This window comes from Symphodus melops (assembly GCF_947650265.1).
Source record: "Symphodus melops genome assembly, chromosome: 1".
In the NCBI taxonomy this organism is placed as follows: Eukaryota; Metazoa; Chordata; class Actinopteri; order Labriformes; family Labridae; genus Symphodus; species Symphodus melops.
The window spans coordinates 45,290,007-45,303,813 of record NC_136691.1 but is presented as its reverse complement, the minus strand read 5'-3'; the positions used below and the strand labels follow the sequence as shown (position 1 = coordinate 45,303,813).

The 13,807-nt window shown below is 38.9% G+C and overlaps 2 protein-coding genes across 6 annotated transcripts in view; one reads left to right on the top strand and one right to left on the bottom strand.

The window, feature by feature from the left end:
• taok3a (TAO kinase 3a) overlaps positions 1-3,063 on the bottom strand; it is a 58,186-nt gene extending 55,123 nt beyond the window's left edge. Inside the window, exons 1-2 of one of the 3 annotated variants that reach the window (XM_079340188.1) lie at positions 2,618-3,063; positions 2,361-2,508 (exon numbers count right to left, since the gene is read on the bottom strand). The gene's annotated coding sequence lies outside the window, so the exon portion shown is untranslated. Of the gene's footprint in view, positions 1-2,182; positions 2,324-2,360; positions 2,509-2,617 lie in introns of those variants that run through there. The other 2 variants (XM_079340186.1, XM_079340187.1) reach the window with 2 other exon arrangements.
• A 2,406-nt stretch (positions 3,064-5,469) lies between these two features.
• Positions 5,470-13,468, top strand: suds3 (SDS3 homolog, SIN3A corepressor complex component). Of its 3 annotated transcripts, none has more exons than XM_079342738.1 (13): positions 5,471-5,695; positions 6,280-6,411; positions 7,218-7,287; positions 7,432-7,487; positions 8,108-8,179; positions 8,626-8,645; positions 8,740-8,896; positions 9,175-9,270; positions 9,471-9,532; positions 9,629-9,650; positions 10,321-10,426; positions 11,541-11,625; positions 12,632-13,468. In XM_079342738.1, exons 2-13 carry the CDS (start codon positions 6,396-6,398, stop codon positions 12,728-12,730), a joined length of 861 nt encoding a protein of 286 aa, XP_079198864.1. In that variant the 5' UTR covers positions 5,471-5,695; positions 6,280-6,395; the 3' UTR covers positions 12,731-13,468. The 3 variants fall into 3 exon arrangements, with proteins under 3 accessions (XP_079198862.1, XP_079198864.1, XP_079198863.1); XM_079342737.1 differs by lacking the exon at positions 5,471-5,695 and adding an exon at positions 5,904-6,188; XM_079342736.1 differs by lacking the exon at positions 6,280-6,411 and having other exon boundaries at positions 5,470-5,695.
• The last annotated feature ends 339 nt before the right edge of the window (positions 13,469-13,807 follow it).

The window sequence follows — 13,807 nt, the reverse complement described above, 5'->3', positions numbered from 1 at the left end:
CTTTGTGTCAGACAGCCATATCAGCCAATTGTCAAGAGCAGCTGAAGTATCCTGTCCCAGTGCATCCATCATTCACACACAACTCCAAATTCAGAAGACCTCTGGCCAATGTCTCAATAATCTCTGACACAGCTCTAAAAGCATGTACATATAACAGCATCTGTCTGTCTGAAGGAAGCTTGATGTCACCATGTATATACTGTATATATTCTCTGTATATATACAGAGAACTGCATCATCCAAAAGCTAGAAACTTGTGAAATCATCCAGAACGTTCATCCAAAACACTAAATGAGCTGTGGTTTAATGATAAGTCTCATTGACTAGGGTGTAGTCTAAACCTACCCCCTCCCCTCAGGACTCACGCACCAGCTAGATCACAACCGTTCTGTACTGAGCGGAGAGAGAACCTTCAGCGCATCCCTTTCAACTTGATTCAACTTTGACACCTTGTGTTTCAGCTGTATACAAAACACCTACAATGATCTTACTCAGTGTAAGAAAGACAGACACAGGAAGGCAGCTTGGTGTCACTTTTTCCGAACCTTCAAGTCCCTCAGTTGTCGCTGAAAAGCTCTGTGAATGTTTACTCTGGTTCGTCGTCATGCATTATACAAACGCTTACATGTAGCAGCCTTATCTGCTTCCTGCTCTGTTTAGAAGATCGGGCAGTTACCATGAACTGAGCTTTCTCTGCCCTACTCTGGTAGATGTTGACCACCTCTGGCAGCGGTGTAGCGCTTTGAGAGCGAGCTTAAACATGGCAAGGGAGGAGATATGCACAAGGAGTCAGGGAAGCATTTGATTGGTACTTTCCATCCAGATCTCATAACAGTGATAGGCTGGAGATTTTACAGGAAGACAGCAGCGTGAGATGATGGCTCTTTATTCTGTCCTTTTTCAGAATACACGATTCACTGCTTACTTGCAAGGATTAAAGAGTGTTTTAATGGATGCGACAAATAGTGTATGCTAGATTAGAATACCAACCCTACCTTTAAATTAAGTGTTTAAATGAATCACTTCCTGCTCCTGGATCCACGTAAAAAAAACAGGTTACAATATATCCTAGTAGAGATGAATGAGGTAAACAGGGAAAGTCTTGCACAACAGTCACGTTTCCTTTGAATGAGGATCTGTCAGCCAGTGGGACACGAAAAACCCCAAAATAAAGACACAATGTCAACAAAATGGAAAAAAGTAATAAAAACAACAGCTTAAAATAAAAAAATAAAAAACATGTTATTTTTAACTGACATCAGTTTGCCACTTCTTACTCAGCACAATCTCAAGACAGGTAAACTCCTCTATGCTACAAGTGTGTGTAAAATGATATTGAATTTCCATCCATACAACCTGCCTTCTTTGCAACTCTTTAAATTAAAAAAAAAAAGAAAGAAAGAAACGCATGACAAAATACATGTCGACTGAGATGACGTGTCGAGGAATGCAGAATCATTGTCACAATAAGAATCTCTTTGAATATATCATTGACAAATACAAGCAGTCTAGCCGTGAGACACAGGTCTGCTTCCCCTCACTCATGCGCTCTACTCAAAAGAGATGACATCATGTTGGGTCAGCTTGGGCTTTAGTGCTCAGCTTGCAATGTGCATCTGCCATTTCGAGCGCGTCACGTTAGCCTACATATACTTTCATTTAATCAGGCACTGTTTCACATGCATGTGATGCTCTCTCTCGCAGCATCGAAAACAGAAATAACAAATGCAACAAAAAAAAATGACGTGCTGCCTCTATCTGCGCATTAAAAGCATGCACGCAAAAATTACAATCATTTTACAAAGTGCCAGGTTTCACGATATAAGTGACTGACTGGTGAACATGTGCAAAGATATGTAGGCTTAATAAAGGAGGTAAAAATGTGGCTCGGGCTCATGTGTAGTGGACGTAACAGCTTCTCTTTCGGAGCCATTGTGACTGTACGTTGATAGTAAAATCTCACTCACAACAATGTAGGATGCAATGGAAGGTACCACAGTCCGGCTGTGACACACACGCACGCACACGACACACACGGACGTGTGGCCCACATTGCATGACAACGCTTAAATAACACCTAGGCTAAGTTTACATAGCATGCAGCCGCTTGGTCGGCTTTTAAAACCCCCTTAGCTGCACACTTCGTTACAACCTGTCATCTATCTGCTCTCTCCATACTCACCCCCTGAGGAACAAACCAAACAGAAAAGCGTCTCCGTCAGTCTACAACGTACGTCTCCAAATATCAGCGTAGATTTGCAGCAGGTGCAGAAACACATCAATCAACAAACATGCTTCCTTTTCGAGACATTTTTTTTTAAGCAAACCTACGCAGTTAACCCCGGCGGACTGATACTCACCACCTATGAGTTGGACTGGCGTTCAAACAACAAGCCGAACTGCGTCGAAACCAGACAATGGTGGTTATTTACAACTTCAGGTGTATTCATGGAGCAGCGCTTGTCGTGTATGCCCACTTTTGCTGCTTTGACAATAGCTGGTAGCTAGCTTTGAGACAAGAGGAAGTGTCATTTTAGTTTGCGCGAGGCTGTTGGAGCGAGCGAAACATTGACAGCGACACGACAACAGAGGATGGAGAAAAAGAAAAACCACTCACCTTTTGTAAAACTCGTTGTGGTTACAAGAACATTTCAGGGTTTGTTTGGGTTTTTTTTAGTCCGAGTCTTAAGATGTCGATGTGACTTTGCGAAGTGCTGTCAGTTGGTCTGGACTTCCTGAATGACGGAGCAGCGGGAGCACAACCCCTCGCGCCCGTGTTTGACAGCGACTTTGACAGACAGGCGGAAATAAAGTTATCTCGTGCGTAATGAAGTGCCTGCTGAAGAACGTGTTTTTCAAAAAAAAAGTTATTTTATTCTCAATTGTAACCCAAGCCGATTGTTTTGCAAGTATCGTATGCCTAATTGAAGTCCACAAATAATATCCAAATGTTAAACAGCATTAAAGAAGTCTTTCTCAGTGCTGCTTTAAGCAAAGAGTGCAGGTGTTAAAGTAAACGACCAAGAATCCCACACCTTATTTCCTGAACATTAAACATACATGGACTGAGTCATCCCGATTCTGTTGCAACTTCATAGCAGCAAGCCAGTGAGTCTCCTGAACGTACTCGGTACAATGATGCCACCTGCCGCTGAATTCATAAACTACCATATTTTGAAGGCAGTCTGTCCTACTACTTTGATAACGATCAGGAATTTAATGAAGTTACATTTCCTATTAAAAAAAAAACAACCCACGAAGCTTTATGCAACCTGGAGTTAAAGTTTATAAATATCCCTTTAAATACTTATTTATTTCGTTAAATGATACTGTTTGTTTTGTATTTCTATTTTACCTGTCACATTTTTTGTCATGTCCTTCTTTTTTCCTTAAAGGGATACTTTAAGAAAAATATGTATTTCTTTGACTGGAAGTTTTCTTCACGTGATGCAAAAAGCGTCATATTGCATCACATGAAGAAAACTTCCAGGCAAAGAAATACATATTTACATAATTCTCGTCTCAGGGCAAAATGAGGGTTGGATTCATGACCATTCAACACTACTACCATGTTTCTAATGATACACAGCTTCATGTAAATGGATGAAGTATCCCTTTAAATGCAATGCATCAGGTGCTTGTGTAGCATCACATTACTTTGTTCATGTAGGAATACACTAAACATGCCAATATGATAGATGTGCTTTCATTTCAATTTTTTCACAAGGTAAAATATATTAGGATAAAATAACTGAGGAGACTTTTTAGGTAGAAGAAACGTTTTATTTAGGAAAAGTTGTACATGTATTTTTTTTTAAAAAAAAGCACAAAAAGACCTTATTTCAACCGAATAGGCAACTTTATACATTCAACTGAAATTAAATCACAAGGCCTACATATTCTTTGGAGAATACTGGCAAATGTTTCCAATAATCAAAATGCCATCATTCAAAAATGAGTCTGTTATAACAAAGGTTTCTCTCACAGCGTTTTAAACTGGATCTGTGAAATTCAAATGCCTAGGTTGTAAAATTCACACTAAGAGCCTAATTTATTTAAAACTTTGTCCAGTTTAAACAAAAAATGGCTTGCCATCACAGCAGTCCATTATTTTCATAGCATACGTTGTAAAGAAATTAAAGTTTTAAGAATATAATGGTTTGATTTCTGTCCTGACCATTAATTGAAATAACTCCCTGATTTAAATTTCAAGTCCATCTGAACATATATTTAGACAGTTGGAAAAAAAGGATCAATTAAATTCCGTTTGACTCTGATGTTGATCGATGCAAGGGAAAGTTCCAGGATCAATAACATGATGAAAACTAACCAAACGATGATCAAGCTTATATGTCCAGAATAAGCTCCACTATTATACAAACCCCCCCACAAAATTCTAAGAATATATGACTTTGATATTAATCTCTAAACACCAACCTTTTCTCTTGAAATTCAATAATTTTTCATAGCAAATGGTCACTTGCTTTAACTTATTTCTGTTAATGGTATTTAGAGATTTTCCAAAATTACATTCACATTTACACATAAAGTGGATTATTGTCAAGTGTGATACTGTCTAATGTGGCACACCTAAACTTGAATGATTAAAGTTCAAAGTTAACATTAAAGTTAACATGACTGGTTTTGAATCCAAGCAGGAGAGACATGTTATTAAACTAGAATGACTTATGCAATGTCAAAAATCACGGAAGTCAAATCTTCAAACAGAAAAAAAAACCCTGTGAAGTACTAAGGTAACTGACATAGGACTGGACTCAATGAACAACATTATATGGGCTATTTTACCGATGAGTATATTATCTGAAAAATTAATTTAAGACAACTTTGGAATTTCATAATGATCTCATTTGTTGATATTGAGGCACATATTGAAAATATGATACATGATGAGAATTTCCCTCAATGTTTTGGGGAAGATACTGAACAGTGTTTTGTAGGGATATAAAACGAGATGATTATTTTTTTTAAAATCAATACATATCGTGGGTCAATCATGATTCGGCTATTAAGTGAAGGTTTTGAAACGATCTTTATACAACAAAAAAATACAGATGCACATGAAATGAAATGACAGAAAAAATGGGAAAGCAAACACATTTATGTCTATACAAGTATGTACAATTAAAAAACGGAAACACATTTTCAAGGATGTCGGTTTACAACAAATACTTAAAAACTAAGGTCAGCTATCGACTCTTTGCAGGTCGGGAAGAGAACTAAAACCATGGAGGCGAAAACAAAGTGCACTAACAGCTCTTACAGTCCGCTAAATGTGCCTGTTTAAATTTTTAACTAACTTATTGCAAATGTATCTCACAAACGTTAGTTTTATCCATATCTTTACTTTCTCTTAAGTAAAAGCCTTTAGGTTGTATAAAAATATCAGACACATTTAGTTTGTTTTGATAAAATGCGATACTATTGCAGACATTCTATACAGGCACAAAGTCGGACAGCTCGATGCTCGGAGGTCCTGCCAGTTGTGGGCGCTGTTCCAAGCAAGCTGCGAAACACAAATCGATTGTTTATTTTGTGTTTTGTTTACATTTTCTACACGAACTAATGGCTTCGACTTTACTATCGCCGATGGTGGATTATTACAACGACGAAGAAGAACTTGACAGCGTGGACGACGACGACGATCGGAGTTTCAGAGGACGAGACTCAGAAGAAGGTAACGTCGCGCTCTTAATGTTGGAGGAAAAACGGAAACGCGCGATAACTGCGTATAAACAGCTACTCCTATAATACAACGTCTGCTGTGAAATCTATACGTACATCATGTAATAAAAAATATATAAATCTAATAAAACGTGTACGGTAAAACATGAGCTGCTTACATTCGATGTGGGAGCGCTGCTCCACTTAGCTCGCGAGCTAACAGTTGACCAACTCTCGACAGATATTTTGTTGTCATGCCAACCAACATTTCAGAGCAGGTGATAACCGTGTTACACTGCTGACTGTTTCTGGTGCGATGTGTGTTCATAACTAAGCCCATGTGTAACATCATTATCACTTGAATACTGGTTCAATGTGTACCTGCTAACTAGCTACTGTTACGCGTGGTTAACAGGCTTTAAATAATAACAACACTTATACTAACTGCTTCATGTGCAATACATATTTAAAATCAAATGTCACTGCGGTGCCACTTGGATACAAACGTAGGTGTACTATATTTTATTTCCAAAATGAGGTTAGCACATAGAGCGTCGGTTAGCCGGCTAGCTAACGTTAGCCAGTGCTCGTTGACAGGTCTGCAGGCAGAGAGGAAAAACCTTGCGTACTGTGTCCACTGCACTGTTCACACTGTTCAGTGAGACAGGACGGGTTGCAGTAAAGAACAGAGAGAAGAAGAGGAGAATTGGGCGATGACAGCACTTCAAGGTTAGCTGGTTTTCTTTGTAATTGACTTCTAAGAGGACACGTTGTTTTGTTTTTGTTGTTTTAGCTCCGGATATGTTGACGGTTCCGTGTGTACGTGACTACACGGGTTAGAGTCGGGTTACTCTTTTTAACTGTACGGCTGAGCTAACTTGTGCTAGCCCTTAAATGCTAACCGAAATTGAAAGCTGCTGATTCAGCTTCACGGCTGGGCCTTACTTACCCCTCTGATGTATCCGGTGGTAAAGGTAACCTAACACAGGTTAGCCATGCGAATACACTTAGCTCCCAATTTTTCCACATTTGCCTCAACATATTATTTGTCTGGAGGGAGTTGGGCTTTCAGACAAGTCAGCCGGAGACTGATTAATCCGACCATGCGGCAAATGCTTGACACTTTAAAGAAACTGCAACATTCATTTCAAGTGATGTACCAAGCCAAAACTTAACTTTGCCTTGCTGAACTTTTCCCCCCACCTGATGTCGAGATGAGTGTTGGAGCTTTCATGGCAAACGTGGGTGCTCCTTTATGTTTCCCAATCTAACCAGAGGGCATTCCAAAGCTGGGTGTTCACCATTAACTTAACAGTGCCACGCACGTCCTTTCATCTGCACCCAGCTGTTTGTAAAGGTTGTGTTGAAAAAGACACCCAAACATAATAATAACTTGTTATTTCCAGGGTGCAACATGCTAAAATGATTACGTTTAGGATTTTCACAACAGAGAAACACTGTCTCTTTCAAGTTCAGATGGAGTTTTGAAAATGTGAGTCGATTCTTCTTCTCCTGTCATGTCCCCACTTTTCCAGACACAGAAGATGCCAGTGAAACAGACCTTGCCAAGCATGACGAGGATGACTATGTTGAAATCAAAGAACAGTAAGTGTTGTGCCAACCATGGATCAGCTGTTTTGCCCTTAATAAAAAAAAGTTGAAGGTGAAACCTTTGAATGCTTTCCCTTGTGCTGCACACAGTGAAAGCCTGTGTGATATTTTAAGCTCTGGTTTATTATTTCATTGCAGGATGTACCAAGACAAACTGGCGTCTCTGAAAAGACAGTTGCAGCAATTACAAGAAGGTATTCACTTTGTTCTTTATCACTGACGTTTGAATAACTGCTGCTGCTTCACATGGAACAGAATCTATTCTGTATTTGCATTGGGAAGTCATTTATATTGCAGACTTTTAAAGGCCTCAGGCATACGCTCGTTGTTCATCATCATGGTGGTGGTTAAGGATGACATCATCAGAAAGAAAAAGGTTGTTTCAGAGGCAGCCACAATCTGCCTTAAATCCAGCTGAGAAAAGGATGCAGACTTACCACAAACATTAACCCACCTTGAACAGCTTTTATTTCATAATTCGGACTTAAAACACCCCACTTCAGCACATCAGTCACATGACCTCCTAATTACTCAGACTGATGTTGAGTGACATGTTGAGAGCTCTTTGTTAATCCAAATGTAGTCGCAGCAGTAGTCTAATCTCGTCGATACTGTAGGTGGGGAATGAAAGTAGCAGGTCTGATGTGCTGTCAATAAACCTTGATGACATGTTTTATGGAAACACTTTGCAACAGTGCGGAATCAAGTTGTCCTCTCCCTACACACACATTATTAGTCATTATTAAATAATAGCAATAAAATGTTGTCATTTCATAGATATAATGCTTCTGTTCATGACTCTTTCACGTCACAGGCACGCTGCAGGAGTATCAGAAGAGGATGAAGAAGCTGGACCAACAGTACAAAGAGAGACTTAGAAATGCAGGCAAGTTATCAGATTTGACATAAAACACACTTCTGTGTGAAATCGAATTAATTTCGAGAAGGACTGAGTCTTCTCACTCCCAATATGTCTCGATTTGTCACATTTCCTCTTTTTAATTTTTTTAATTATTTTGTTCATTTCACTTGTTCTTGTCTCGGTGTTTTGTGTGGGATCAGCTTTTTCCCTTTTCCTTGCTGTGTTTTCTAAAGTTATGCCTCATTGCAGTGCTTTTACTGATAGGAATGTATATTTTAAAATTGTTTCAAATTGCACTGCAGGCATAATCACCAACAGTCCAGGATAACTAATCAAAGTTGTGGAGTACACTCCTTTTTATTCACAAATGTTTTATGATATGTGAACACAAACATGTAGAAAAAGTAAAAACGGTGAGAAATACGTCCTTTAAACTGAACTGACTAGTTATCTTTGTTCTCCCTTTACAGACCTGTTTCTTCAGCTTGAGGTGAGTACATTGCATCTCGCTCACATTTTTTTTTTCTTCTCATATCCAAGGAAAACACGTTTTGTTTTTCAATTTCCTTCTCAACTTTCTGCAGACAGAGCAGGTGGAGAGAAACTACATCAAGGAGAAGAAGGCAGCGGTGAAGGAGTTTGACGATAAAAAGGTTGAACTGAAGGAAAATCTAATTGCAGAGCTGGAGGAGAAGAAGAAGATGATCGAGAATGAAAAATTAACAATGGAGCTGACAGGCGGTAAGGGAGCCAGAATGGAATAATTTAATCAGGGACGAAGCAGAAGAGAAAGAAATAAGCTGTAAAAGAAGTATGTGGGTGGATGTGAGAGTTCTCTATCCATACATTTTCATATTAAGCTGTCTGATTAAAGCAGGACACAGACACTGAATTTTAAACTGTCATCTTTTTGTTTTTCCATTTACTGTATGTTTTATAATGGTAATATTATTATTATTTAAAAAAAACTTGTATGTTGCTGTTGGAGCTCAGTTTGACAATATCTATTTCACACGCAGACTCGATGGAGGTAAAACCTATCATGACTCGAAAGCTGAGGAGACGGCCTAATGATCCCGTCCCGATACCAGACAAACGAAGAAAACCTGCTCCAGATATCCTTCACATGTCTGTTTCTGATTGGCTGGAGTTTATTGTCACTCTAAATGAGTTTGTAATGGATAAACAGTTCTGAATCATATGAAACTCCTGAAGTTGGTTTTTCAGGCGTCAGATCGGCTAACATCTACTTTTGTGGAAGTTCATCCCTGAAATCTTGTTGATGGGAAATAAAAACGTCCTTAACTGTTCAAACCTCAGTTAAATTACTTGTTAACAGATGACCAAATAATGGAAGATCTAAGAACACTTAATAAGGTAGTACATTTATTAAAAATCTTTAATATTATGCATATCCCTGCTGTATCTGCTTTCTTCTAATTATGTCTTATTTTCACACCTTCTCTTTTACAGCTCAAATCACCCAAACGGCCAGGTATGATGAGGCTCAGCCTCCGTCATTAAGTTTTGCTTTGCTAAGTTACACAAGAGGACAATGCTGAATTTCTCATCTGTGCACTCAATATAAAAGTTAAATTAGCAGCTGGTGAACTTAGCTTTGCACAAAGTTCCGAAAAAGAGGGAAAGTAGCTAACCTGGCTTGCTCCAAAGTTAAAGACATATGGGTTTCTTTTTCTGTTCGAAAGCAGTTTTGGTGTGACGTTAATGGGTATTTGCACATTTTTAATAAGTGTGTTCAAAAATTTTGACAGAGTTTTTAGAGTTTAAATAGACTTTTAGGAGGTAATTGTCAATAGTAATGGCAAGTCAGATGATGCTGTTCAGAATGGCCCCTTCATTGAGAAACCACCTGGAGTACATGCCCAGAAGTTCAATGCTGCATTAGGCATCCATTGTTTTTTTATATCACCTGTCTTTTGCCCTTATTATACGTCTAAGTTGCTGCTGCTTGTTAAATAGAGAGTCCAGGACAGTAATATCATGTTCCCCCTTTCCCTCAGCAAGACAGGCAATACACTTATTTCTCTGCACCTGTCATTGATACAATGATGTATAGTCTATATTTCTATGTAATATGAAAAAAAATCATCATGTGTACATTCATTTTGCACAGTGACACTTATCAGTGTTTCGTCCCTCTTCAGTGTCTCCCTCGTCCCCGGAGCACGTCCCCTCGGCTCCCATGGAGAACCCTGCACAGCGGTATGAGGCCCGTATCGAGGAGGGGAAACTTTACTACGACAAAAGATGGTGAGTTTTCTTTTTATATGAGCTCATATAAAAAGTTCAGTCAATATATGATAAACACGTACTCTTACCCGACATCAGAAAAATCCTCTCACATTTAAGGATAATAAGGAATACCATTTTATGGTTTTACACTATATTTAATGAACGTGAAAACATGCACAAACGGATTAAACAATAGAATAATTGTCAAAGCTCTGCCAGGGTGGTGTGACTCTCTAACTTTCCCAAATTTGAACAAAGAAAGAAAGTAAGGCGATTAAAAGCAGTCCTTGGAGGATGTCAAATAATTTTGTTGTCCAATTGTGTAATGACAATAAAGGCATTCTATTTCCTTGTTGTCTTGTCCCACCACTAGATGGCCACATTGCCATAGCTATGACAATGTTTGGTTGGTCTTCAATAAGCAATTTAAACCTTTGATGGAGGCTTCTTCTTTTTTTTTTTTGTCTGAGCTGCTGTAAGAGATGTTTCATAGCAGCCACCAAACATGTGCTAGTGCTTTTAGCCATTATATATATATATATGTATATGTGTGTATTTATAAAAGGTGGCTACATGAGAAGCCTGTTGTGATGCCGAGAGAACGGGAATACAAATCAATGATCAGACATGGCTCTGACGTGCTCCTGTGTGAGAGCCGAACTGTAAAGCAGAGATGTGTCAGAACATAAGGTCATATAAAAGGGGGGGGGATAATAAACAGAATTCTGTATGAGTAGCAGCTTTTCCATCAAGGCTAATTCTCATTTATTCTTCTGTAAAGACGACACCAGCTGCACCAGAAAGCCTTCACAAAGCGCTGCAGTGAGACATGTGCGTCATTATACTTCAGTGCGCCCTCAATGATTAAAAGCCTTTTTTTTTTCTTCTTTTTGTCAGTCTCTTCCCCTGGGTCGGCTTTGTCCTCTGACAGTTTGCAGCCATGAAAAATATTACAGACTTTTTTTGTTTTGACTTTCCCCTCCAATTATCCATTTAGTGCCATCTCAGGAGGAATGTGATTTGTTCAGCTGGGCGAAATTATAGATAATGAACGCCTCTCCCGTCTGCACTTGTGCCTGTCCCTCAGTGCTCACCTTGAATGCTGAATGAATGCTGTTTTTGTTGCTGACAGGTACCATAAGAGCCAGGCTATCTACCTGGAGTCTAAGGACAACACAAAGATTAGCTGTGTCATCAGTTCAGTCGGGACCAATGAGGTGAGCTTTGATTCACATTACAGTCCGGGATGCAGAGAGAACTCTACTGCTTTGGCTGCTGAAATGCTGTATTTTCCTTTTGATAGTAATTGTCAGAAAAATCTACCAGTGGTCTTTTCTGAGGATTTTACTGTCTGTGCCAACTACGTTCAGTATGTTTTATCTTATTCCTCTGGGCTGTGCAGCTACATTATAGCTCAAAAAGACACTAAAACCCATCACTGCAATCATCACAAGCACTTGAACCCTCTTTCATATCCGAGAACAATCACTGTAGTTTATTTTGACTTGATAACACATAAACCACCATGCTGCTGTCAAATCTTCCCAGAGCATCAAATGTGTATTGAGCAACAGCTGAAAATGGTCTCTAACAAATGAGGAATTATCCGTACGTATAGCTTCATGAAATATTTGCTTCCTCGGTCATTATTAGTTTTATTGACATTTCCTTATAGTAACAGCAACTACAGACAGACTTGGAACTGCCAAGAAAGCAGAGTATCACTAATGAATTAGTCTATGCACAGATGAGATTACATGACTTTTTAGCCTATGAAAAAACCCCAGCTTGTTTTGCTGGCCCACCAAAACAGAAGCCTAACAGAACAAGTTTTGCTTTGTTGCCACCATGAATTTATGACAGAACTTTCTTATAATGGCAGCAAAAAAAAAGGATTTAAGACAAATTATCTCATGCAATCGCAACCTGCCAAAAATCCCACCTGTTTTACTAAATTGTGTGTAAAATGTTAAGGGTGAGTAATGCCCCCTGCTGGACAAACTACATCATTGCCTGTCCGTCAGTGAGAGAAAGGCTCAGATGGATTTGTCATTAAGGCTCGTTTAAACCAAATTTGCATTTATTCAATGATTTATTTGTGACTTTTCCCCATCATGACCTAATGTCTAACAAGACATTGAAATAAAGTGGGAAGTAGCACTTTAAATGGAATTGTTTCTCCTCTGTTCTTATGTCATGTGATCGTATTTGTTTGTTCTCAAGATTTGGGTGAGAAAGACGAGCGACAGTACAAAGATGAGGATCTACCTGGGACAGCTGCAAAGGGGAGCGTTTGTCATCCGTCGACGGTCGGCTGCGTGAAACATTACCCCACCCCTCCCTTCCCCATTACCATCTGTTCATTTGTCTATCCATCCACCCTGTTGTTCATCCCCTGTTCCTCTATTTGGTGCTTCTCAGTTGTGGCCTCTTATTCTTTTAACATCCATCCCCCACAACACACACACACACACACACACAGAGTCCCATCAGATGGAATCAGTCTTCCCACATAAACCAACTACTACTGATTTCCAGTATTATTTGTCACTATGTGGCATGTGTGTGAAGGCAGTTACTGGTATTAAAGAAGCCTGCTTTGATCCTTTATTTCTTTGTCTCTCGCTGTTGTCAACACAGCTCTTTTCTGCATCATGCGGTCTTATTTCCATTGATGGTTAAGTTATTTCTCCTGAACACTTTCACAACTGTCTCACTGATTTCGAAGAAGCTGACGAGAATTCGCAGCTGATGTGACTGTACATCATAAATCCCTTCACTGAAGAAGAAGCCGTTACAAAAGGAATACGTCTCTTGCACTGTCATCGAGGAATAGAGGCTGCTTTCTGTGCTGATGGTTTGTCCTTATAATCTGTTAGGAAGTCGTATGTATGAATTTCTTTAAAAAAAAAAAGAGTATTTTGAGGATTTGATGTTATGTTTTTTCTTATTTTATGACATTTTCTCCATGTGTGAATGATCTGGAGAAGCTTGACTGTATGTGGATCAGTTGAATTGTACTGTGTTCCATTTTATTAAAAATGTCCTTTGTTTTAATAATTTGATGTTTTAATGTTTATTTCTTCAATAATTATGAAAACCACAAGTAATTCATTTGGATTAAAACTAGTCATAAAAGCAATAATAAATCAGGAATGAATTTATAACTCTAGCATCTGTTATATCATTCATGCTAACGGTAGTAAAGTTCACCTCCTTTATTTGGTTTGTTAGCATGCAAGAATACAGTTTTTAGCACTAAACACAAAGTGTGCTTTGGGAAATGATATTAGCAGCAGGCTACTGGTAACGTTTAATTTGGACCTGAAAAAAGTGCTTCAGAAAAGAACAGGACCCCTTTCTTTTTAACGTCTCGGAAGCACCAATTCCTAATCCATA

Bases quoted from the DNA above. Each gene is read 5' to 3' on its own strand.
- suds3 (XM_079342736.1), top strand. From the start codon at position 5,482: ATGCTCGGAGGTCCTGCCAGTTGTGGGCGCTGTTCCAAGCAAGCTGCG. The intron at 8,180-8,625 runs GCAAGTTATCAG...CTCCCTTTACAG, and splicing joins AGAGAGACTTAGAAATGCAG to ACCTGTTTCTTCAGCTTGAG. The intron at 8,646-8,739 runs GTGAGTACATTG...AACTTTCTGCAG, and splicing joins ACCTGTTTCTTCAGCTTGAG to ACAGAGCAGGTGGAGAGAAA.